Raw genomic sequence first — 26,227 nt, 5'->3', positions numbered from 1 at the left:
TGCACCCGTCACACAAGTAGCAACACCTTGGAAAATGAAGAGTCCTCACAAGCAGGACCCGTCGTTGACGCAGCCGCCCGGTTTTGTTGAGCTCCCGTTCATTCCCTGTGCATCTGCACACGCGTGCATCTATGCACTTGGGTCACGTGTTGGCCGTGTACCTACCATCACAGTCCAGAGATCATTTGGGTTTTCCCCACTTAATACATCACAGTGTTTCCTCATAATTTAAAAAACCGGGCAAGGCAGCTGGATATGATGGCACAGACCTGTAATCCCAGTCACTGGGAGGCTGAGACGGGAGGATCACAGGTTCGAAGTCAGCCTCAGCAACTTAGAACTTGTTTTAAAATTTAAGAATAAAAAAGCAGCCGGGCGTGGTGGCGCAGGCTTGTAATTCCAGGCTGAGACAGGAGGATCGCAGGTTTGCAGCCAGCCTCAGCTAGTGAGGCCCTCTACAATGTAGTGAGACCCCGTTTAAAAATAAAGGGTAAGCCGGGCGTGGTGGCGCACGCTTGGAATCCCCGCGCTTGGGAGGCTGAGACAGGACGATGGCGCAGGTTCGAAGCCAGCCTCAGCTACTTAGTGAGGCTCTCAGCAACTTAGTGAGACCCTGTTTCCAAATAAAATATAAAATAGGTCTGGGAGTATAGCCCAGAGGTAGAATGCCTCTGGGTTCCACCCCCAGCACCACCTAAATAAATAAATAAATACAAATAAATAAAAGGTAAAAAATACAGCTGAGCTGTAGCTTGGAGGTAGAAAGTCCCTGGCTTCCATCCCTAGTTCTGAGCAAAAGGGGAGCTGTGGGTGTAGCGTGGAGATAGAACACCCCTGGGTTCAATCTATAGTACCAAAAAATCGGGTGGGGTAAATAGTACCTTATTTCAAGACGCGTGTCTGCGGCCCACTTACATCCCTAAAGAGAGCATTTTATGACGTGCTAGTGAGACGGGTTGGTGGGAAATGCCCCGCTTTTCTACCTAGGCTTCTAACTTGGAAATTCCCTCTTCTGCCCTCAGAAGACTCAGAACCCCAAAGCCCCAGGCGAATGGGAATTGTCTTGCTCTCCCTTGGCCGGGGCCCAGTGGGCAGCAACAAGTGCTAGCCCTCCTGTTGCGAGGCTGGAAATACAGACAGGGTGACCTCTCCACCAGCGGAAAGGGCCGGGACTCATCAGGGGCAGCACACAGCCACATCGCTTTTCCTCTCAGATTTTCACCGGAATTTTCATATTCTGACAACGTTTAAAAATTTTAAATTAATCCTTTATTGGTGAATTTTAATCCTACATCCCAGTGAGTCATAGAGATACATTCATACATGCACACAAAGTCACGTGGTCCCTGCTCTCCCCAAGGAAAAAGACCAAATAACGGCATGTGCATATTTGGATTTGAAAGGGTTTTGTGTAGTTGCTGATGATTTTGTTCATCTATTATGGAATAAAGTAGTATGTTTTTATAGTTATTTATTTGGTACTAGGGATGAACCCAGGGGCATTCTACCTCCAGCATACGTAGATCCCCAGCCCTCTTCATATTTTGTTCTTTGAGAGAGTCACTAAGTCACTCAGGATCTGGCTACATTGCTACATTGCTGAGGCTAGCCTCAAACCTGTAATCCCCCAGCCTCAGCCTCCCATGTACTGGGATTACAAGTGTGTGCCACTGAGCCTGGTTCAAGCAGTATTCTTAATTTTTTTTTTTTTTTTTTTTTTTTTTTTGTGGTACTGCGGTTCCTGGAAGCCCTTCTATCTCCGGGCTACACTCCCAGACCTATTTTATATTTTTATTTGGAAACAGGGTCACTTAAGCCAGCATGGCTGGCTTCGAACCTGTGCCATCCTCCTGTCTCCGCCTCCCAAGCGCGGGGATTACAAGCGCGCGCCACCACGCCCGGCTTAATTTTTTACTTTATTTTATTTTATTTTATTGCAGTTCTGGGTATGGAACCCGTGCTGGTATTGGGAAATGGCTTCAAAATGTATTTGAAACTAGCTGTGGTATTAGTACGTCAGAGCTTGGATACAGGCGGGCACTCAGGCAGAGAAGGAGCCCTGCAGAGTTCCCAGCACCGAGGAGGACGCTAGGGAGAGCCCAGGGCCTTTTGCATTTTATTTCTTTATTTTTTTGAAAACTTTTTAATTTTTTAAATGTTTTCTTTTTCTGTGGGTCATATTGAAAATGGCACGCATTCAGACGGTGCTTGGTGCCCCCACTTCCCCTTGTTTCTCCCAACAAGGAGCGTCCAGGCTGACCATGCCAAATTCATACTTTTACACGTATTCGAATGTAGCTCCTCCATGAATCAACCTCAGCCTTCCTCGCCAAGATCTGGAACCAACCCAGGCCTTTTGCATTTGAAAGGCAAGCAAAAATTCCCCACGGATGTGGGAGGCAGCCACAAGCCTTCAAGACATCTCTGGCTCTGATCATCACTTAACACATTTTGGGGCATAACAAAAGGCTGGGGGTCTGTAAGGAGGCTGGGTGGCCGGAAGGAATCCCGTGTCAGAAGACCTGCCGAGAAGGGGCGGAGCTAGTCGGTCAGAAGATGATAGGTAGAACAAGAAAAAAGATAATGTATCTTTATAAGACTGTTCTGTGTCCAAAAACCTCAGCAACTTATTTTCATGTTACTCCGCTGCATTTATTTCTTTAATGCAGTGCTTTAACCTGTCCTATCCTTCTGTCTTTTTAATAATAAAATTGATTAAGCTTACAGCAAAAAAAAGAAAGTTCTGGCTATTCTTTTCTAAGATAGTTAAGAACAAGAACCCGTGACTACATCTCACTCTGTTACAGAAGCCAGGGGCACTCTACCTCCCAGTGACACCCCAGCCCAAGTTTTTTATTCTTTACTTTGAAACAGGGTCTGACTGAGTTGTGGGGGGGAGCTCACTAAGTAGCTGAGGCTGGCTGTGAACCGCGATCCTCTGGTCTCAGCGCCCCCACCCCAATGCTGGGATTACAAACCTGTGCCACCACGCCCAGCTCACCCACAATATTTTTTAAAGGGCCAAGAGTGAAGCTTAGAGGTGGAAGGCCCTTTGGTTCAATCCCAGTAGTAGGAAGAGGAGGGGAAAGAGAAGGAAGAGGGAAGGAGGAGGGGAGGAGGAGGAGGGGAGGAGGAGGGGAGGAGGAGGAGGGGAGGAGGAGGGGAGGAGGAGGGGAGGAGGAGGGTGGACAGAGCACCCACCTTTGCTGTGAGGAAGCGGCTCCTCTAATTCTTCCAATGGGTGCTGCGACAGGAAGGCCTGGGCCGACTCGAGCACAGAGTAGATATAGGGGCCCCGAGACTTCACTTCTTCCATAAAGGCCTGTGAAGTTGAGCAATATGGTCAACAAGAAAGGGAAGTGGGTCACTTTCAGTTCCATCCTGCAACTTGCAGCCTTTCTCCTCAGTGGCACTCCATCCCTAGGCATTGCCAGCTACCTCTGAGTTACCCAGACAAAAGGACTGGCGCTGTCTTCCCCAAAGGCAGACGAACGCGAACACTAAGTCACGTTCAAAGAAACAAGCTTGGTGAAGCCACAGGATGCCGAGGACCATTAGGATCTGGCTTTTCTGGGATGCTCATAAAGTCCCTACTTAAGGGCCTTAGAGCAGTCAAAAGCAAGATGGACAGGATTTGCATTAAAGTTTTCATTCATTTTGGTGACATATACAGAGTACACCAATGAAAGTTTACGACTTCATGAACTTCCAGAGAGTGATTCCACCTGTGTAACCAGTACCAAGATCATCGTCCCTGGATTCAATTCCCAGTACCTCCCCCAACACACACACAAAGAAACTCCACCAACAGCCAGAAGGCCCCTGGTGGCGCCTTCTGGTCACTATCTCGTCCTCCCCCTAAAAGGCAACCACAACCCTGACTTGTAAGCCCCCCAATTTGTTTTGCCTATTTTTTGAACTTTCTATGAACGGAATCATACAGTAAGTGTTCTGTTTATATCCGTTTTGTTTTCACTCAACATGCCGTCTGTAATTTAACCTCAGCATGCAGTTATAGTTTGTTTTCCTGCTGTATTATATTCCATTCTGTATTTATTGCTAAGAAATGTTATTTTCTGCCGGGTGTGGCGGTGCACGCTTGGAACCCCAGCATTTGGGAGGCTGAGACAGGAGGACCTCGGTTCCTGAACAGCCTCAGCTACTTAGTGAGGCCCTTTGAAACTCAGTGAGACCCTGTTTCAAAATAAAGAATAAAAAATAGGCTGGGGATGGGCTCAGAGGTAGAATGGCCCTGGTTCCCTCCCTAGTAACACACACATACACACACACACACACACACACACACACACACACACACACACAATGTTATTTACTTATTCTAGAGGCAATTGGTGTCATGGAAATATCAAAGATTTCAGAAAAGTATAATGACTAAAAGCAAAGAAATTCCAGTTTCTCCGTGTAGCAGTAACCATGGTTAACAATGAACCATATCCCTCCTGTGTCATGTATGTGCGCACACGTGCACACATATCCATAGTCTTCCGCATGCCACTGAGATCTATCTGTATATAATTTTGCATCTTGTGTGTGTGTTTTGTGTGTGTGGCACTGGAGTGGAACCCAGGGCCTTTCTACCTCCGGGCTACACTCCCAGCCCTATTTTCTATTTTATTTGGAAACGGTCTCATTCAGTAGCTGAGGCTCCTGCGTGCTCCTCCTCTTTTGAACCCGCGCGGTCCTCCCGTCTCAGCCTCCCAAGCGCTGGGATTCCAAGCAGCGCCGCCGCGCCCGGCTGTGTGTGTTCACTTAACATTAGATTATGTTGTTTCCCCATTAAAAGTCAAGGTGGGAGCTTAGGTAGGAGAGAAAAGTCAGTGTGCGGCGCGGCCCACAGTGCTCTGGGCACCTCCCCGCCCAACGCCTCACACCAAGACTGGATTCGAACGCACCGCGTGTGTCTCCTTCTCCTGCTGCACCAGGGCCACGTCCCCCTGCAAGGGCAGCTGAGCAGATAAGTCCTCATCCTTCTGGCTGAGCCAGTCGATGATTTCCTGGAGAGGGAGCTGCAGTTTTCCGCTGTGATCTGAGAAGGCCTCCAGACGAGCCCTGCACACAATGGGCAAGAGGCATGATGGACAGTCTTCTTTTCAAGTGCTAAAACATATTTTTCCCAAAGCAATACTTGTGTGCAACCTTAACCTCTAAAACGGATTCAAGAGGCACTGTTCCAGCTGAAGTGGAAGAGGCCGCGGAGCTCCTCCCTCCCCTGCCGCTCCGGAGGCCCTCCAATGGAGGCCCTCCTATGATCGCAACTGAAGCCAATAGGCGGGAGCCCCGCGGGGAGGGAGCCCTGGACGCAGCTGCCCTGCCGTGCCCATCCGGAGCTCGCCAGGCGGGTGGAGCGCCCAGCGGCAGGCCGGGAAGGGCCGCCAGCCAGCGAGGGCTCAGGGGCCCAGCCCTTCCCCTCGCCCTGGAATTGCAGCCAATTGCCGCGCACAGAGGCTGCCCCCAGAGCAGGAGAGGGTGTGGACGGGGAGAGTGCAAGGGAGATGGTTGAGCACGGGGGCACTACGTGTGCAAGGATGCACACACCTCCAAGCAGCTCAAGGGGCCCAAAGGATAACAAAAGCATCGGCTAGAGCTTTGAGGTATGGGAGAAGAATCTGTCCCATGAAGCCGGCTCTGTCTGCCTCCCGGGGCCCCGCGTGAGCCCTGAGCAGGCTGTGTGCGGCCATTGCGCCATCCCCCTTAGCCACAGGGACACTGTCTGTGTTCAGTGCTTCCCTCAACCCATTCCCACGCCCTTTCCCATCTGGGTCGCCATTCCCTTTGCCCAGAGGCCTGCGTACTTTGCCCGAGGCCACACAGTGGAGCTCCGCGAGCCCAGGTGTGTGACGCAAGGGCCTTCTCTCAGCTTCCCACGCTGCAAAGCCCGTCAGGAGCCAGGAGCGTGGCCTTCCATGACGGGATGGAGGGCATGGCAGGCACACGCGTGGGAGGGGCCGTTGCCTCAGGCTGTGCCCGGGGGGCCTGGACAGGAGTGGCAGTGTAAAGGGGCTAGGAGGACAGTGAGCGGAGAGGAGGAGCACTCCAGTCCTTCCCGTGCTCATCAGCACGCAGGTTTAGAGGACGCTATAGGCGGTGGGTGGCGCACGCCTGTCATCTCAGGGCTTGGGAGGCGGAGACAGGAGAATGGCAAGATTGAGGCTAGCCTCAGCCACTTAGTGAGGCCCTCTGCAGCTCAGTGAGACCCTGCTTCAAAATAAAGAATAAAAAATAGGGCTGGAGTATACCTCAGGGTAGAACGCCCCTGGATTCCATTCCCAGTACTGCTAAATAAATAAATAAAAAGCCAGGAGTGGCGGCGCACGCTTATAATCCTCGCGCTTGGGAGGCTGAGACAGGAGGATCGCATGGGTTCGAAGCCAGCCTCAGCTACTTAGTGAGGCTCTCAGCAACTTAGTGAGACCCTGTTTCCAAATAAAATATAAAAAAGGTCTGGGAGTATAGCCTGGAGGTAGAAAGCCCCTGGGTTCCACCCCCAGTACCACCACAAACACACCACAAGGAAACGCTGTCCATATTATTTGAATAAGGCCTGTCCTGTTGAGGTCGTTGACACATGTGTTATTTACTCCTCGGTTTTGCAAAGTGTTACGGGTGCAATATAGTCGACATGACGGCCACATGCACAGCAATGCGCGCACGTGTGCACTAACATGATCTGGTCTGTTCATTGTAACTATTTAAAACGGAGGCTCAGCCAGACATAGCACAGGCCTGTAATCCCAGTCCTGAGAGGCTGAGAGAGAAGGCGCGCGGGATCATGGGTAGCCTCGGCTACTCAGCAAGGCTGTGTTTTTTTTTTGAGTGGGGAGGTGTGGGTTACTGGGAATGGAACCCAGGGACATTTTACCTCCGAGATATACACCTAGGCCCATTTTTTATTCTTTATTTTGAAGCGCGGTCTCACAAAGGGCGTCACTAAGTAGCTGAGGTTGGCCCAGAACCGTGATCCTCCTGTCTCAGCCTCCCGAATGCTGGGATTACAAGCATGTACCACCACACCCGCTGCAAGATTGTTTCTAAATTAAAATTTTTTAAAAGCCTGGAGGTGTAACTTGGAGGTAGAATGCCCCTGGGTTCAATCCCCAGAAACACACATGTGCACATGTATACACACACACACACACACACACACACACACACACACACACACGATAGAGGCTCAGATCAAAAAATCTGAATTTCTCAACCAAGGTTCTATCCCCAGTTCTATCCCCAGTGCCAGGGAAGGAAGGGGAGACGCGGACGGTGGTGCTGAGGACCCAGGATGGTCCCGGTCCCTAAGGTCCCTGTTTGCAGGGCCAGCTCTTACCGGAGGCTGTGAGACTTCTTTTTAATTTCGTTCCAACACAGATTCATGGCTGATGGTTCCGAGGGGCCCACAGCACCAAGAGCCCCGTTCAGCAGCTTTGGACTTAGGCAGGGGACCCCAGCACCATCCCGAGGCGGCGTGGGGCCGCTGACAGCAGCTCTAACCTGGAGAGAGACAAACACAGATGGCCTGTGACCCGAGCGCGCCCCGCCAGTGCCAAGGGTGGGAACCCCGAGTGCAGGGCGAGTCAAGGCTCACAACCCTGTTCTCTGCAGAAGTGATGGGGCAAGATACAGAAAGACAAGCGGGCGTGGTGGGCACGCTTGGAGTCCCAGCATTCGGGAGGCTGAGACCGGAGGATCGCGGTTCGCGGCCAGCCTCAGGTACTCAGTGAGGCCTCTGCAACTCAGTGAGAACCTTTCAAAGTAAAAATTTAAAAAGGCTGGGGGTGTATCTCAGAGGTAGAATATCTCTGGGTTCAATCCTCAACACAAAACAAACAAACAAACGAATGAATAAATAAGCAGACGAGGTAGTAGCTAGGAAGTAGAATGCCCCTGGGTCCATCCCAGAACTAAATAAGTAAATATAATAAAAGAGGCTGGGGGTATAATTGGGAGGCAGAACATCCCTGGGTTCAATCTCTGGTAACAACAACAGAAGCCGGGTGTGGTGGCGCACACCTCGAATCCCAGTGCTTGGGAGGCTGAGACAGGAGGGCCACAGGTTCAGTGCCAGCTTCAGCAACATGAGACAGAGACTCAGCACCCCATTTGAGACCCCGTTTCAAAACAAAATAACAAAAAATTAAAAGTGGCTGGGGGTGTAGCTCTGGGCTAGAACACCCCTGGGTTCAATCCCCAGTACCACAAGAAAGAAGGAAAGAAAGAAAGAAAGAAAAGCAAGCTGCCTCTAGCACAGTGCTGGGGGCAGGAGCCGGTGGAGGGAATGGGAACTGGAGCAGGGAATCTCCGCGCGGACGGCTCCGCCCTGGTTCCGGAGACCCACACCGCCGTCTGCCCTGCTGCAGAAAGAAGCTGGCTTTGCTATGACTGAGATTCCTGGGGCTCCCTCTCCCTCAGACCATACTTCCTCCTGGAGTAAGATGCTTCGGGCAATTTAGGAAACCCTGGGTTCAGTTTTCAATCTCACACACACACACACACACACACACCCCAAAAACCAAAAGCACGGCTCAGCCTGGTGTGGTACTGCAAGGAGGCTGAGACAGGAGGATTGCAGGTTCAAGGCCGGCCTCAGCAACTTGGCCCCTCAACAATTTAGCAGGATGCTTATTTCAAAATAAAAATAAAACTGGGTGTGGTGGCGCACGCTTGTATGCCAGTACTTGGGAGGCTGAGACAGGAGGATCACAGGTTCGCAGACAGCCTCAGCTACTTAGTGAGGCCCTTTGCAACTTGGTGAGACCCACTTTTAAAATAAAGAATAAAGAATAGGCTGGGGGTGTTGCCCCTGGGTTCCATTCCCAGCACTGCAAATGAATAAATAAATAAATAAATAAATAAATAAATAAATAAAAACTGGGAGTGGTGGCGCACACTTGTAATGCCGGTTCTTGGAAGGCTCACAGGAGGATTGCAGGTTCTCAACTTGATGAGCCCTCTGCAACTTAGTGAGTACCTGTTTCAAGATGAAAATGATAATAATAAAATAGAGCTGGGGTGTGTTGCTCAGAGGTAGAATGCCCCTGAGTTCATTCCCGGTACCACACACACACACACACACACACACACACACACACACACACGGAAAGTACTAATAAAAACGCCTGGGGGAGGGGTATACGGCAGAGGTTCCATCCCCATCAGCACTAAATCTGCAAATAAATATAAATAAAGCCAGAGCTCCCAGGCCGTGGAAGCGAGGGAGGGAGCCGCCTCAGGGCTGAGCCTACCTGTGCCGCCCGGGGAGTCCGGGGCAGGCTCCGGCAGCCCCATGCTGAGCCCTCCCTCGGCAGGAACCGGGAGCAGGGTCCTCAGCGGAGTAAGGCTGCTCTGGAGGCCAGCGGGCGAGCAGGGCCAGGAGGCGGGGGCTGTCTGTTTACTGACCCCCCAGGAATCCAGAGGGGGCGGCCATGTCAGGGGCCTGGCCGGTGAATCGGGCTTTGTTCCTGGGGAATTCCGGCTGGCTCCCAACTGGGCCCGCCACACCGGGGCCAGGCTGGCCCTCCAGGCTGGCATGGGGGAGGGCGGGCCTGCCATTCCCTGGTACTGGGGGCTTCGGCTTCAGTGCTTTCTTTTTTTTCTAGGGCTCCTTCTGCCTCTAGACCCAGAAGACCTGGGCGCGTCGGTGCACACTCCTGGTAAGCAATTTCTCCAGGGCCAGGCAGGAGGGCTGGGAATAGTCCTCAGCTGTGCGGATGGGCGGTGAGCCGTGTCCCTGGGGACAGAGCTGCGGCCGCAGCACCGTGTAATCTTAGGATCCTATTGTTTCTACTGCAGATGAAACCCAGGGACATCGCCCTCCAAGCCACACCCCAGCCCTTTTTCCGTTGTATTTGGAAGCAGGGTCTTGCTAAGTTGCTAAGGGTGCCCTTGAACCTGCCATCCTCCTGTCTCAGCCTCCCGAGAATGGCGCCACCACGCCCGCTGAACGTGGTCATCCTTGAATGAACATGGGGCCGAAGCTTCAGGGGAACCCACTGTAAGAACACCGTGCCAGGCCGACAAGCCTAACCCTAACCGAGACAAGAGCACCGCGCCCTCGCGGGGCCTGGAGGACGGGCATGGACCCAGCAGCCCCCCTGTGTTGCCCGGGTGTGGCAGCCTCTCCTCCAGTACCAGCCACTTGCCCGGGAAAAGGTTAACATTCCGCGCTGGGCCCCAGCGCTCCGCACACGGGCAAACGCTGGCTTTTGACCAAGAACAGTTCTGTTCTGTCGTCTCTCCCACAGATCTTCTGGGCCCACATTGTTCCCGAGCTGAGGCCCACACACGGGAACAGCTGGACAGCCGGTCGACCCTAGGGGTCCGGGCTGGAGCCAGGGTGAACGGGGCCTGAGCTCCCCTGGTGCTCAGAACTGGGCTCAAGCCAGTCTCACGAGACTTGAAGAGCCCTGCAGTAGAAAACAGCCCTTGCTTGCTGGGCGCAGTGGCGTACACCTCTAAGCCCAGTACTTGGGAGGCTGAGACAGGAGGGTCACAAGTTCAAGGGCAGCCTTGGCAACTTGGGGAGACCCTGTTTCAAAATAAAAAGGGTTGGGGGTGTAACGTCAGGTAGAATGTCCTCTCTTGGGCTCAATCTCCAGTACAAGAAATGGAAAGGAGGAAGGAAAGGAGGGAGGGAGGAAGAGGAAGGAAGGGAGGAAATAAAGAACGGAGGCTGGGAAAGCCGTTTGCCTCTCACGCCACACTCCGCACAGGGTCCTCTAGCCACCCCATGAGTGTGGCGACCAAGGCTCTGCGGAGGGGGGAGAAGCCAGTCCTGGTAGAGGAGCGGACAGTCAGATGAGGCCCAGCCCCTGCCTGTGGCCAGTCTCGGAGTGGTGTCCAGCGAGCAGGACTCACCTTCAGGCAGGATCCAAGCTCGGAAAGGCTGGGTTACTGGGAGGCTTTTTTTCGTTGCTGTTGGTATTGAAGATGGAACCCAGGGACATTCTACCTCTAAGCTGTACCCACAGCCATTTTGAAAAAATTTGAAACAGGTCTCACTAAGTGGTTGGGGTCTTACGAAGTTGGCTGAGGCTGGCCTGAAACCTTCGATCCTCCTATCTCAACCTAAATCCTAGGATTACAGGCGTGCAGCACCACGCCGGGCTTGAGAGACTTTTTTTTGTTTGATAGTGGGGGTGGAACCCAGGGGCATTCTACCTCTGAACTACATACCCAGCTCTATTTTTTATTCTTTATTTTGAAACAGGGTCTCACTGAGTTGCAAAGGGCCTCAGTAAATACTGCCATCCTCCTCTCTCAGCCTCCCAAAAGCTGGGATTACAAGCGTGCGCCACCACGCTCGGCTTTTAGGAAACTCTTAAACGGGCCCTGGATTTGAGAATAAGTTGGAGCAGCAATTCCTTTCCAGCCAGATGTGGGAAAGAGCTCGGCAGGACCTGACCTCCACGCCTCTCTGGCTTCACTTTTCCTCCTTGTCCTCCCCAGAGCCACATTCTTCAGCAGGCTGCTTCTCTCTTCCCACCCCCTCTGGGAAATGCAGCGGCTGCCTGCTTCCAGAACAGGGGCTCTCACTGCAGCCCTCTGGAGAAGCGGCGCTCGCTCCCCTGCTCGGGAGCGAGCCAAGGTGTGCTTCTGCGTGCCCTCCCTGCGTCCCTGGGACCTCCCTCCCAAGGGTCAGGAAAGCTGGCTGTCCTCTCGATTACTGCCTCGGGCGTGTCTGTCCTCCAGACACACACAGCACACACGCCACCATCACCGCACTCTTGGGGAGAAGAGAGGGCAGAGGCAGGCGTGAGGCTCAGGCAATGCTCAGCGCGGCAGAGCCGGGAGCCGCAAGGAAGAGTGGGCGCTGAAGAGCATCCCCAGTACCGAAAAACAGAGGCCTCGTCAGCGACACAGGCCGGGCCGAGGAGGCCCGGGCCACCCAAGGGTTTGCGGACACAGCACCTCTGAGCCCTGGGAAGCTCGGGTGCTCCAAGGACAGTGCCCCCTTGTCATTCCTTCATCCGGGACTCTCACCAGAGGCAGGGGGCAGGTGCTTCGGAGACTGGCGCTGTGATGGAACCTGTCAGCAGCCCGCCACTCGTGGCATCGCGGGAGGGTGGAGGGGCATCCCTGCATGACCAAGGTTCATGCGGTGGGGCTGAGCAGACCACCGGTGAGCATTAAGCACCTGGAAGACAGACAGGAGAGATTGATTGATTGGTTGATTTTTTTGCGGGTCTGGGGATGGAACCCAGGGGCGTTCTACCTCTGAGCTCCACCCCCAGTCCTATTTTTTATTCTTTATTTTGAAACAGGGTCTCAGTAAGTTGCAGAGGGCCTCACTAAGCAGCTGAGGCTGGCCGCGAACTGCGATCCTTCCGTCTCAGCCTCCTGAGTGCCGGGATTACAAGCGTGCCCGCCACGGCCGGCTAACAGGAGATTTAGGTCCAAAACCAAGAAAAGGCCCGTAAGCCAGGGGTGATGGTACACCCGACATCCCAATACTTGGGAGGCTGAGACAGCAGGATCACAGACTCAAGGCCAGCCTCAACAATTTAGCAAGGCTCTTAGCAACTTAGGGAGACCCAGATTCAAAATAAAATAGGAGCCAGGCATGCTAGTGCGAACCTGTAATCTCAGTACTTGGGAGGCCGAAATAGGAGGATCTCAGGTTTGAGGTCAGTCTCAGCAACTTAGCGAGGCCCTATTTCAAAAGAAAAAAAAAAAAAAAAGGCCAGGGGTGTAGCTCAGAGGTAGAGTGGCCCTCGGTTTACCCCCAGTTAAAAATAAATAGGGCCAGATGTGTATGTCGAAGGTGAAATGGCCCCAGGTTGCACCCCCAGGACCACATGAACACACAGGTCCAGCACGCACCCACAGGTACCGTGGTTACTTCTGGAAACAAAGGTCCAAATCTCACAGCGTCTCCCGGCTGCCATTAAATAGAGGCTTTAATTGATGGAGGAAGCATTTCTTTCGTTCATTGGGGCCCGCGGCCTCACATCACCATGCGGATCACTTGACTCACGCCGTGCTCGGCGCCCCTCGCCTTTTCCCTCCTCCCGGCACTGGGCGTCCGGGGTCGCGATGCAGGGTCACAAGGGTCACGTACTCAAGCGTGACTTTTCCATGAATGAACCCAGCCTTCTTCCTCCCCTCCGCTGCCTTTCTGGCTTTGCTGGGTTTCCCCTCCGTTACCTGGAGTCCCCGATGCTCCCTAGCCTGAGCATAGTAGAGAAAACATACGCCAAGAAAGTATTTTATACCTGTTTATCAACACATTGTAATTGTACGTCATAGTGAGATTCAGTGACTGTGTCTGGGTGGGTACTGGGGAGGGAACCCCGGCGCATTCTATCTCAGAGCTATGTCCCCATCCTGATTTTCTTCTTTATTTTGAAGCAGGGCCTCACTGAGCTGCGGAGGGCCTCATAGGTTGCTGAGGCTGGCCTCGAACCTGCGATCCTCCAGTCTCAGCGTACCAAGTCCTGGGCTGACATTCGCATCAGAGTGGATTCAGAGTGCAGTGTCCTGATGATTGCCCTCCAGCCCCTCCCTCCCTCTCTACATTTAGCGAGCTTTGCCGCAACCTTCAGAGGTGCAAGGGGCATCATTTGAAGGGTTCGCTTCCCCAGTCGTCCTCTTCCCCTCCACACTGCCTCCCCAGCCCCGTCCGCCATGCTCCTGCGCTCTTGCCTCCGTTGCTGGACGTCCCTTTGCGTTCCGGTTTCCTCACAGGTCTCTGCTCGCGTTCTCGCGCGTCGATGCAGTTCACTTGCCTGGCTTCCACGCGCAAGAGGAAACATGGCGGCGCACTCTGTGAGGCGGGCTGATCTCGGGACCTGCCCACTTGCTTCCACAGAACGCCATTTTGTCCTGGCCGAGCGCTTGCCGTGGGCCCGCCCCGTCGTGCTGACGCGCTCACCTGTGGCAGGCGCCTGGGCTGCTGCCGGATCTGGGCTCTTTGTGAATTCTGCTACACACCTGTGGCCGTGGCTACCACTGTGCATTCTGACTTGAGTTCCATCCCCGGCCTCCGAGGAGCCTCATTCTCATCTCCACAGTGGTTGCACTAATTTTCCGTCCCACTAACAGTGTAAAAGACTTCTAATTTCCCCACAGCCTCGCCAGCCTTTGTTATTGTTTATTGATGGTCATTGCTTATTGGCTTGTTTTTGATGCCTTCCCTTCTGCCTGGCAGGAGATGGAATCTCCGTGTAGTTTTCACTTGCATCTCCCCGATTTCTAGTAGTTGAGCGTTTTGACTTGTTGGCCATTTGTGTTTCTTTTGAGAAGTCTCCGCAGTTCGGTTGCCTACCTTTGGGTCGCGTTGTGTTTTCTTACTGTTGAGCTCTCTGGGTTCAAGGAAGTCCTGACTGCTTACCTAATATGCTCTGTGCTGAAGATACAGAGATGAACAGCTGTGTGGGAGGGGTGGGGAGGCATTGAGGTGAGCCAATCGGAACAGAGTGCTTAAGGGCAAATACTTGAGGAGCACAGGGTGAGGAGCCAGCCCGACTCGACACGTCCACCGATTCGGACATGCTGCGTCTGAGATGGGTCTCTTTTTTTCTTTTCTTGTTTTTGCGGTAGTGCGGATGGAACCCAGGGCCATTCTACGTCCGAGCGACACCCCAGCCCTGTTTTTATTCTTTATTTTGAAGCAGGGTCTCACTGAGTTGCGGAGGGCCTCACTAAGTAGTAGCTGAGGCTGGTCGCAAGCGGCGATCCTCCGGTCTCAGCCTCCCAAGTACTGGGATTACAAGTGTGCGCCACCACGCCGGCTGAGATGAGTCTCTTCCCTGCCTGTGCAGGGAAGGGGAGACGACGACTGGGCCACCTGTGCAAAGCTGATGTCACAGAAGGGCACAGCAAATTCAGAGAGCATGGAGTGGAGGAAGGCACCTGCCCCTGAGCTCGCGTAGAGAAGGCGCACAGGGGCAGTACAGAGCGTCAGGCACCGCTCCGTTAAGGATACAGGTATTAACAGTATGGATGAAGAGGCAGAGGAGGGAACACCTTTCTCGATCTGGTTAGGTCAAGCAAGGTCTTCCTAGAGGAATGCTCTGGAGGTGAGCTGGGAAAAATGGAAGGTGCCTTGTGGGACAGAGCAGGAGAGAAGGCTAGAAAAGGAGGCTGTGGTCAGATTGGGCAATACCTTGAATGGCAAGGCTAGAAAATTCTACCCTTTGTGTTAGAGACAACAGGAAGGTGGCTGGCTGTGCTGGGACACACCTGTAATCTCAGTGCTTGGGAGGCGGAGACAGGGGGAGCTCAGGATCAAAGCCAGCAGCAAAGTGACTTAGTGAGACCGTTTCAAAATTAAAAAAATAAGCTGGGCATAGTGGCGCACGCTTGGAAGGCTGAGTCAGGAGGATCGTGGTTCACGGACAGCCTCAGTTACTTAGTGAGGCCCTCTGCACTTAGTGAGACCCTGTTCCAAAATAATAAAAATTGGGCAGGGGCTTTAACTTGGAGGTAGAATGCCCCTGAGTTCCATCCCCAGTGCTGCTGCAATACATACATACATACATACATACATACATACGTACATACTAGGGCTAAGGATGCAACTCAGAGGTAGAATGGCCCTGGGTTCAATACCCAGTGCAAAAGAAAAAAGGAGGAAAGAAAGAAAACCTAGAACTGCCACTGCCCTGCTTAAAATCTTCTGTATCTGTTTTTTGGGGTACTGGGGATTGAACTCGGGCATTCTACCTCCAAGCGACATCCCCGGCCCTTTAAATTTTGAAACAGGGCCTTATTAAATTACTGAGACTGCCCCCAAACCTGTGAAACTCCTGTGTTAACCGCCCGAATTCTGGAATTACCGAAGCACACCACCACACCTTGACTTAAATTTACATGTTAGAAAAAGCTTTATTACCAGGCACGGTGGCGCACGTCTGTAATCCCAGACAGGAGGATTGCAAGTTCAAGGCCAACCTCAGCAAGTAGTGAGACTCATCGACCTAATGAGACCCTGTTTCAAAGAGAAAATAAAATAGGGCTGGGATGTAGCTTCGAGGTAGAATGCCCCTCAGATGAATCCCCAGGAGATAAAGAAGGAAGGAAGGCGGGCAGGCAGGCAGGCAGGCTGAGCCCTGTTGTCGGAGAGGCAGGTGTAATTGGCAGGGGCTGCCGGGAGGTGATCAGTCAGATCCGTCAGAGAGCTGACCTGCGGGCTTGTGATGAATGGGAAGAGAAAGGTGAGGGAGGGAGAGTTGCTAATCCGAGAGCTGGCTGGCTGTGGCCAACAGCGGGAGGCAGACGCAGACTTGGTGCACCGAGGGTGAGGTAGAGACATCTCGTAACCTCTTCTTTTGTGCGTGGAACTGGGGATGGAAGCCAGGGGCACTCTACCTCCGAGACTGTCCTTCTTTCTATTCTTTATTCTGAAACAGGGTCTCACTGAGGTCCGCAGGGCTTCACTAAGTAGCAGCTAAGGCTGGCCGCGAACGGTGATCCTCCTGTCTCAGCCTCCCAAACGCTGGGGTTCCAGGCGTGCACGCCCGGCGGGCTGTAACCTCTCGATGCCGGGAGGTGGGCCGGGACCAGGAGAGCCAGGAGCACACGACTTAGATGTGCAGACAGCCGACTGTGCCGTGAATGCCCACACGTGTGGGGAGGGCACTGGCAAAGACGCTCTCACGTGGCCAAGGCCCTCTCTTGTCATCCGGGCTCAGACCTACAGTCCCTGACCCGAAGGACAGGTGCCGGGCAGCTTGCCCTCCTCGCGCTGCTGACCAAGCAGCCGCCATTTCGAGATTATTCCAGTGGTTCCAACATTTTAGGTGTTAGGCCTCTTCTGAAGATAAAGAATCGCACTTCACCCACTCACGCCCACGATAGGAGCTGCACTTTTAGAATTTCCAGGGCGAGAACGGCACATACATCTAAAGATCTGTGGGCTCCTCCGTGAAGAGCCTCCTCCGTCCCGCAGCCGTCTATGGCGCGGACGGGGTGGCTGCAGGCTCAGGGCTCAGGGCCGCTGCTGTAGTGAAGAGCCTTCGGGGTCACACAGCTCCGTAGTTCCTTTCCCCACAAACGCTTCCCCCAAAGCAAAGCGTGGCTGAAAAGCTGGCTCCCCTGTGCTCAGACCCCACGGACCAGAACTACTACTCGCGCATTTATTTGTGCATGGCACTGGGGATGGAACCCAGGGATTTACTACCTCTGAGCCCCACCCCCAGCCCTGTTATTTCTTATTTCAAAACAGGGTTTCCCGAAGTTGCGGAGGGTCTCACTAAATTGCTAAGGCTCGCCACAGACCCGCGATCCTCCAGTCTCAGCCTCCCAAATACTGGGATTACAAATGTGTGCCACCACACCCAGCTTCACAAAATTATAATGCTTGAAATTAGCAATGTATTTAAATAGCTTAGCACAGTATCTGGTAATAGTGCACGGCTTAGCAAATATTAGTTATAATCATTATTGTATAGTATTCCCCTGAAACAGGGTCTTGCCAAGTTGCTGAGGCTGGTCTCCAACCTGCAATCCTCTGGTCTCTGCCTCCCAAGTACTGGAATTGAAATCATGTAACAGCACGCTCAGCCCATAAGTTATTTAAACAAGTAGACATATGCCTACAGTTCACCTGCTCTGTAAGTCAAACTGCAATGAACAGCTTTACGCATATTTGCGACTCTTAGTATAATTTCCTAGAAGGGGAATTCCTGAATTAAAGGTTATAGAACTAATTTCAGGCTAGTGACACATATTTCTAAATTACTCCATAAAAAGTTCTACCACTTCTTACTACTACCAACAATGCAGGAGAGTGCCAATTTCTCAGCACGCTTGCCAACAATAGGTATTGTTGTATTTGCCAACTTTTATGTGAGTGGAAGTGGCATCTTGAGGATGACTTTGCATTTCCTTAATTACTAAAGAGGTTTAAATGCCCCCTCCCCGTATTTTGGTGGCTATTTGTAGTTCTTCCTGTGTGCCTCTGTGTGTGTGTGTGTGTGTGTGTGTGTGTGTGTGTGTGTATGTGTGTGTATGAACCCAGGAGCAGTCCACCTCTGAGCCACACCCACAGTTTTCTTTACTTATTTTTTATTTATTTATTTATTTTTTGCTTAAAAAAGCTTTATTTTTTCATTTGGTCCCAGGCTTATGAGGGGCTCTAGGGTGGTTAAAGAGCTGCCTAGAGGTGGCTGGGGGAGGCTCAGACCAGAGCTGACATCAGGAGGTGCAAAGGAGCCCCTTCAAAGGCCACTGGGCTCCAGGCTCCCCAGTCATGCTTGAGAGTGAGCCTTTCGGAGAGGTACTCGCCCAGCCCGGCCTGGGGGCTGGCCAGCCGGCGGAGGTCGGTCAGATGGTCACCCATCTTCTTGAGGCGTTTCACCTCCTCATCCAGGAAGTGGTTCTCCAGGAAATCACAGAGATGGGGTCTGTGCGGGCAGAACCCAAGGCGTGAAGGTCCAAAAGGGCTTGGTTCAGGTTCTTCTCCAGGGCCATGGCAGCTTCCGTGGCGTCCAGGGTCTCACTCCACTCATCTTGAGAAGGCTTCCGCACGTCCTGGAAAAGGACGCGTCCGCCACGCTGGTTTTGCATCTTCAGGAGACTCGCGGAAGAAGTGGCCCACGCCTTCCAGGGCCACATTGTCGCGATCGAAATAGTAGCCCAGAGAGAGGTAGGTGTAGGAGGCCCGCAGATGCAAACTGACCAGGCGGTTGACGGCGGCCTCCACCTCGGTAGAATAATTCTGACGAATCTGGGAGGTCATGGTTGGTGCAGGGGAAAGAGCTAACCACGAAGAACGGAGTTGGCGGGTCCGGGATGCAGGCGACGCCGAGACAGTGGTCCTGGAGATTTCGGATGGAGGGAAGACTGGAAGGCAGCTGGAAGCTGGCAGAGAGGGGTCTCTGGGTCTGCTCCGTTGAAGCACGAGACAGATCCTCGGGACCTCTATGCGGCTGCTCTTCTTTACTTATTTTTGTTTGAAATAGGGGTTGCCTTGAATCGGAACTCTTCCTGTCTCGGCCTCCCAAGTACTGGGATTGCAGGTGTGCGCCACCATGCCAGGTGTGCGCCACCATGCCAGGTGTGCGCCACCATGCCAGGTGTGCGCCACCATGCCAGGTGTGCGCCACCATGCCAGGTGTGCGCCACCATGCCAGGCTCTGTTTCTTCTTCTGTGAGCTTTCTTTCCTTTTCCCGTTCCCTGCTCACTCCTCTATAGATTAACTTCCTTCTTTCTCTACTGACCTGTTGCCAAGTTAATGCTTCACAAGATAAAGTAAGATAAACCCTGGACAGACAAAGATCTAATATCGAGACTACACAAACAGCTTAAAAAGCTTAACACTAAAAACAAACCCGACTACAAATGGGCAACTGAAATGCAAACGGCCTACAATATATGAAAAATGTTCATCATCACTAGCGATCAGGGAAATGCAAAGAAACACGACGCTGAGAATCCATCTTGCTCCAGTTAGTACTCCAGTTAGGACGGCATTAAGAACACAAATAAGAGCCGGGCGTGGCGGCGCGCCCTTGTAACCCCAGCATTCGGGAGGCTGAGACAGGAGGATGGCGGTTCGCGGACAGCCTCAGCTACCTAGTGAGGCCCTCTGCAACTCAGTGAGACCCTGCTTCAAAATAAAGAATAAAATATAGGGCTGGGGGTGTAGCTCGGAGGTAGAGTGCCCCTGGGTTCCCTCCCCAGCACCACACACACACACACACACACACACACACACACACACAGAACACAAATAATAATACATGCTGGCGAGTATGTGGGGCCACTGGAGCCCTATTCCATTGTCGGTGAGACTGCAAACCAGCACAGCTGCCACAGGACCCTGCGCTAGCGCTCCTGCGCATCTTCCCAGGGGTGGAACCAGATTAGGATGCTGTGTGCGTATCCATGTGCGTGTCCATGTTCACAGCAGCGCCGCTTACGACGGCCAAACTAGGATCCAGCCCAGGTGTCCATCAACGGACGAGCGAACACACAACCTCGGGGTCCACGCACAATAAATTTAGCTCATCCAAAAAGAAGAACAAGACGCGCCGTTTGCAGCAAACGGACGGAACTCGAGACCATCGTGCTAAGTGTATCCAGCCCTTAGGGGCGAGGAGGCGCATGGTGTCTCCTCTACGTGGATGCTACAGAGACATTTGTCAATGTGGGGAGCACCAGACAGAGGAGCAAAGACTCCAGGGAGCGGCCGAGGGGGAGGGAAGGGGAGAGGATGAGTCATAAAGAATGCGGTAGTAGAATTACCGCGCTAAGTGCATGCAAAATCTCCAGCTCCAAGGACGCATGGGCAGGGACCAGTGGGGAGGGCGGTTAGAGAGTCGGTAGTTTTCTAACACCCGTAAAATTACAAGGCACCCAACTAAAATCCAATTAAACCCAGCGATCCGAATTTGCATCTTCTGTCTCAAGCCAGGCAGAAGGGAATTAAGTGCCTTCTGCTTACTGTGACTTCAAGGCACTTTGCCTTTTGAGAACCTTACCTACTAACGTGTCACGTGGTAAGACTTCAGGGTTGCCAAGGTCAAAACACTGTTATTGGCCAGGCATGGTAGAGCGCGTCCCATAATCCCCGTACTTGGGAGGTGGAGACAAGAGGATTATAGGTTCGCAGCCAGCCTCAGCAGTTTAGTGAGACCCTTAGCAATTTAGCGAGACCCTGTTTCAAAATAAAATAATAAAATAGGACTTGGGGTGTAGCTCGGAGGTAGAATGCCCCTGGGTTCCACCCCTAGAACCACACACACACACACACACACACACACACACACACACACACATGCGCGCGCGCGCACTATCATCCCCTCGATTTATACAGTACAGTAGCCACATTTTGGAACTAAGCAAGGTATCCATCCACAGAAGAACGAATAAAGGAAAGTGTGACACACTCAGGGATTTTACTCAGCCATAAAGAACAAAATTACATCATTTGCAGGAAAAATGGATGGGACTACAGAACACTGTGCTAAGATCAGCCGGTCTCAAAAAGTCAAGGGTTTTTCTCTCACACGCAGAAGCCAGAGAGAAGGGGGGGTCACGGGCCTTGAGAAGTGAGGTGTGTGTCCCCGCCATCTTGCATCCCATTGGGATGGATGACAATTAGAGAAGGGCTTGCGCTACGTGCAGAGCAGTGCAGCAGTAGACGGCTTGGGGAGAAAGGGGGCGGGAGGATGGAACAGGTGGCACCGCGCCGTGCCCACAGACGCAGGTGCCAGCACAGATCTCACTGGCGCGCTCGGGGAGGGGAGGCGCCGAGTGCCGTGCGCACGACGCTTGTGTTGCGCTGACCCTCACGAGGCACCGCTGAAAGGACATTTCACAGCACTCTTCCTCCCTCCGCTCACCAAGTCCGCCGGGCAGCCTCGTAGACTGGCTTTCTTGATCTTTAGCGCAACCCGCTAAGCTCACGACTCCAGTGCCCGCTGAGGGATGAAGATGCCGAGCTGCAGGCGGCTCCAGACCTCCCAGCGCCCGGGCCAGCGCTCTCCGTCCCGCAGCCTCGCTGTTCAGTGCCCCGTGCCTCGAGCTGCCGCCTCCGCACACTGGTGCCCCCCATCCTTCTTTAATGAGCAGAGGCCACGAGGAACTGGACATGAATCAGATCTGGTCCTCAACTGGTCTTAGGTAGGAAATAAGGCATATAAACCAAAAAAGTGTAATGTAAAGGAGAAGGTGAATCATACCCTGTGTGGGACTGGAAGCCATGCTCTCAGAGGAGGAAGTGTTCCCTTCCCGTTGGAGGGTTGGATATATTTATCGAAGAGATGCTTCAGCCAAAGGGAGGAGAGTCGGCTGCAGGAGCACCGTGGAGATGCGATCGGGTGGAAGAACCCTTCTGTGCTCTCCCTGTGGAACCCTGCTACACACCGAGCTGTAGCTTTTAGAAACACTAAACACTACAAATATCCTTGGTTCCGGAAGACACGGACGGGCCCTGTCAGCACGATCCAAGAGGAAGAGAAGACATTGTCTTTTCTCTTGAACAGAGTCAAAGCTTTAAAAACATGTGGGAAATACCCAGGATTGCAGGATGAAAATATGATTGTTGGCTCAAAGAAGACAAGGTTCATACTTATATTCAATGAATATAAATATTGGTACTGGGGAGCGAACCCGGGGCATTCTACCTCGGAGCCATGCCCTCAACCCTTTTCAGTTTTTATTTGGGGGCATGATCTCACTAAGTCGCTGAGGCTGGCCTCAAACCTGCGATTTTCCTGCCTCAGCCTCCTCCATATTTGGATTGCAGGCGTGTGCCATCACGTCCCGCTTATTTATGTTCCATATTTTGAAACACCGTGCTAGGTAGAGAACAGGCATTCCCTGAGTACTCCCGACTCGGTTACTGAGTTGAAGCGCAGTTGGTTCTGTGTTCAGGTCCTTGGCTTGGGACGCCCACAGTTTCTTGCCTGAGCGACGCAGGCATGACATTAGACGTTTGAAGGAAGGCTTGAAATGGCCAAAAGTTACAACCAACAGAAGTATGTGCCCACTGCTATGGGAGGAAAGAATGAATAAGCTGTAATGCGCCCACATAAGGGAGCCCTATGCAGCACTTTGAAAAAGAACCAGCCTTCCCGTGGGCTCCCGATCCCCCTCTCCAGTCCGAAGTGCCGCTGTGACTGCCCTGGCGGCACGGCAGTGAAGACGAGACGCGCATTTCATTGGTTGGCAGCAAACCCTGTCAGGTGCTCCTAAAAATATCTTCTGCGGTGTAGCCAGCAGCCAAGGCTCTGCATCAGAGCCAGCGCCCTGAAGGAAGAGACAGAGAAAGCCCGACTGGCCAGCTGGAAGGGCCCAGCCAGGCATCGAGGCCAGCCCCTTCATTTACAGGTGGGAACAAGGAAATGCGTTCCCCAGAGGTTTGCTGTCAAGCACTTTGGAGAAATAAGATGGATTTTCAACTAAGGAAATCAGAGATGCATCTCCACGGGCCAGAAGTTTATTCTAAGAGCCAATCGTTGCTTTCTACGCTGCTGGTGGAGAGTACATTAGTAAGCCATTTTGGGGAGTGACTTGACAATATCTCCCCAAAGTAATCATTTTTAGCCTCTGTGAGGGGACAATTCAGCCAAGATAATGCCCTGATCTAAATAGTTACCTGAGAATATCCATGCAAGAGTGATCATAGTAGCCCGAACTGCCACAGCCCACACCGGAAAGAGCCTCAAGGCCCATGAGCGGCGGCGTGGATAAATCCATTGTGGTCTGATCACAAACACGTCAGAAAAAACGAGCGAACCGGTGCCGGTGTTCCAACACACGCATTTCACAGAGACGACAGCGAACAGAAAGAAACAGTGCTTGAACTATACACCATGGATGGGAACTTCAATAAAGCGGCAATGGAGTTTGCTTAAAGATATCTATACAGTAAAACATAAACAGATGCGTGAAAGTAATAAATACTACATCCAGAAGAGTGGTTATTTTGGAGAGCAGATCTTTATGTAAGGCTAGAAAGACGGCGACAACTCTCCTGTTTCTCCAACTGCTTTTCACTGTTTTATACTTAAACTCACTTGAATGTACAAAATATTGCAATAGAGAATGTTTAAAACTGCACTGCTCCATGAAGGGACACACAGAGTTTATAATCCAGGTGGGAGGACAGCCAGAAGGGTACACACACACTCACACGCGCACACTCTCACACTCACACATGCGCACGTGCACACACTCATACACACTCACACTCACATGTGCGCGCACACTCAGACACACGCACACGCGCACACACACGCACACACACTCAACAACAATCTCAACAACATGTCCAGGGAGAAAGGGAAAAGGGAGCAGGTGGGCTCCATCGGGAAAGGCCAAATGTTCCGTGCGTTTCTGTTTCTACCCCTCTGGACCTGTGTGAATGACAACGCACCAGCAGAGTATAAAAATAAAATGAAATAAATTAACTTAAAAATGGAACCTCCCACACTGAAAGTTGATAATTTGGGACATAACAAAAAAAATAAATGTATTAAATACAAATGCTGGACTCCAAGGTAAAGGCTTATTCCCTAAGTCGACTTCATGCTCCAGGAGGAAATGCTCTGGAGAAGCAGGGGCTGGAGCTGGGATCAGAAGACAGTGTCAGAAACCCACCAGGTACAGGAAGGAGAAAACATGCTTTTCATCTCTAGACTTTTCCACGTTTAAAATGCAATGTGGCTGCCGGGCCGCACGCCTGTAATCCCGCCTGTAATCCCCGCGCTTGGGAGGCGGAGACGGGAGGATCGCGCAGGTTTGAAGCCAGTCTCAGCTACTTAGTGAGACCCTGTTTCAAAAAAAGGAAGGTTGGGGGTGTAGCTCAGAGGTAGAATAGCCCTAAGTTCAATCCCCACTACTGCAAAAATAAAATAAAATAATAAAATTAATTTAAATTAAATATAAATATAAATAAAATGCAGTGTGGGCTAGACTATTTTACAAATTTTTTTCCATGTGACTATTTCTTCCAGGTTTGGGGTTTGGGGTTCTTCTGAGCAAGTGTTCCTGATAAATGTGACCCTGATGTGGTGTGCGTGTGCGTGCATGTGTGTGTGTGTGTGTGTGTGTGTGTGTGTGTGATACTGGGGATTAAACCCAGGGGTATTCTACCTCCGAACTACACTCCCAAACCTATTTATTTATTTATTGAAGTACTGGGGATTGAATTTAGAGATATTCTACCTCTGAGCTACAACCCCAGCCCTATTTTTATTCTTTTTTTTTTTTTTTTTGGTGATACTGGGGTTCCTGGAAGCCCTTCTACCTCCGAGCTACACTCCCAGACCTATTTTATACTTTTTTTTTGGAAACAGGGTCTCCTAAGCCAGCACAAGTGGCCTCGAACCTGCGCGATCCTCCTGTCTCCGCCTCCGAGACCGGGGATTACAATCGTGCGCCACCACGCCCGGCCTTATTCTTTTTTTTTTTTTTTTTTTTGGTGGTACTGGGGTTCCTGGAAGCCCTTCTATCTCCGGGCTACACTCCCAGACCTATTTTTACATTTTTATTTGGAAACAGGGTCTCCTAAGCCAGCGCGCGCGGCTGGCTTCGAACCTGCGCGATCCTCCTGTCTCTGCCTCCCAAGCGCGGGGATGACAAGCGTGCGCCACCACGCCCGGCCTTATTCTTTATTTTTGAAACAGGGTCTTAGTAAGTTGTAGAGGGTCTCACTAAGTAGCGGAGGCTGGCCTCGTACTCGCAATCTTCCTGTCTCAGCCTCCCAAGTGCTGGGATTACAGGTGTGAGCCACCACGCCCGGCTTATTTTTTATTTTGAAACAGGGTGTTGCTAAATTGCAGCGGCTGGCCCTGAACCTGCAATCCTCAGGTCTCAGCCTCCCAAGTGCTGGGAGTACCGGTGTGCACCGCAGCTCGACACCCCGGTAAGTTTCTAAGGCTATCATCATCTCAGGCTTCATTAGCCTGCGTCCATCCTAGGCGACAGAATGGCAGTTCTGACATCAAAAGCGCCTGCACCCCACCCGTCCTCGCGTCCAGCCTGTTGGGTCTTGGCTAAGTTTGCTGCTTCGCTGAAGGGAGGTCGCGGCAGGCTGAGCGGGCCGAAGGCACGAAGGCAAGGCACGGAAGAGGAGCGCCTCCCCGCGCCCTCTGCCCCTTCGCACGGCAGGAAACAGAACCCGGCACAGGCCTGTCCTCCCAGGGCAAATGGCGCAAGGTGTCTGCGCAGAAACTGGACGTGTACTTCAGCGCCCAGCACCGCCTTTTCCAGGGGAGTTCCCAGAGTTTCGAGAAACATCTCCCCACCCAAACTTGAGAAGGAATTACCTCCTGAGGTCTGTGGCTCCCAAAGGGCTGTGTGTGCGTGTGTGTGTGTGTGTGTGTGTGATGGCGGGGATGGAACCCAGTGGTGCTCTATCTCCAAACTACATCCCCAGCCCTTTTTATTTTTTATTTTTTTTATTTTGGCGCTGGGGATTGAACCCAAGAGTACTCTACCTCCGAGCTCTACCCTCAGTTTTGTTTTATTTTGTATTTTATTTATTTATTCTTTTGTGGTACGGGCAATGGAACCCCGGGGCCTTCTAGCTCCGGGCTACACCCCCAGACCTATTTTCTATTTTATTTGGAAACAGGGTGTCACTAAGTGGCGGAGGCCGGCTTCGAACCTGCGTGATCCTGCTGTCTCAGCCTCCCCAGCGCGGGGACTCCAGCGCCCACCGCGCCCGGCCGTCGCTTTGACTTTCTCTTGGTGCGTTGCAGTCATGCGTCCTAACAGGTACACGACGGCAGGCACACACGCACACCGCTCACCTCATTG

General features: G+C 52.3%; 1 protein-coding gene and 1 pseudogene across 2 annotated transcripts in view; both read right to left on the bottom strand.

Annotated features, from left to right (window-relative positions):
- Window positions 1–12,096, bottom strand: part of DRP2 (dystrophin related protein 2) — a gene marked incomplete at both ends in the record, with an annotated part of 36,529 nt that extends 24,433 nt beyond the window's left edge. Inside the window, 4 exons of the mRNA XM_080719031.1 lie at window positions 3,202–3,322; window positions 4,914–5,070; window positions 7,343–7,506; window positions 11,995–12,096. Coding sequence (XP_080575157.1) covers window positions 3,202–3,322; window positions 4,914–5,070; window positions 7,343–7,506; window positions 11,995–12,096 — 544 coding nt within the window. The remainder of the gene's footprint in view (window positions 1–3,201; window positions 3,323–4,913; window positions 5,071–7,342; window positions 7,507–11,994) is intronic.
- Window positions 12,097–18,173: 6,077 nt separating this feature from the next.
- LOC308278533 (ferritin light chain-like) lies at window positions 18,174–18,694 on the bottom strand (annotated as a pseudogene). The gene has a single exon. The product of its transcript is annotated as a ferritin light chain-like (transcript).
- Between the last annotated feature and the right edge of the window lie 7,533 nt (window positions 18,695–26,227).

This window comes from Muscardinus avellanarius, assembly GCF_963383645.1.
Source record: "Muscardinus avellanarius genome assembly, chromosome: X".
Taxonomy (NCBI): domain Eukaryota; kingdom Metazoa; phylum Chordata; class Mammalia; order Rodentia; family Gliridae; genus Muscardinus; species Muscardinus avellanarius.
This window is presented reverse-complemented; position numbering and strand designations above follow the sequence as displayed.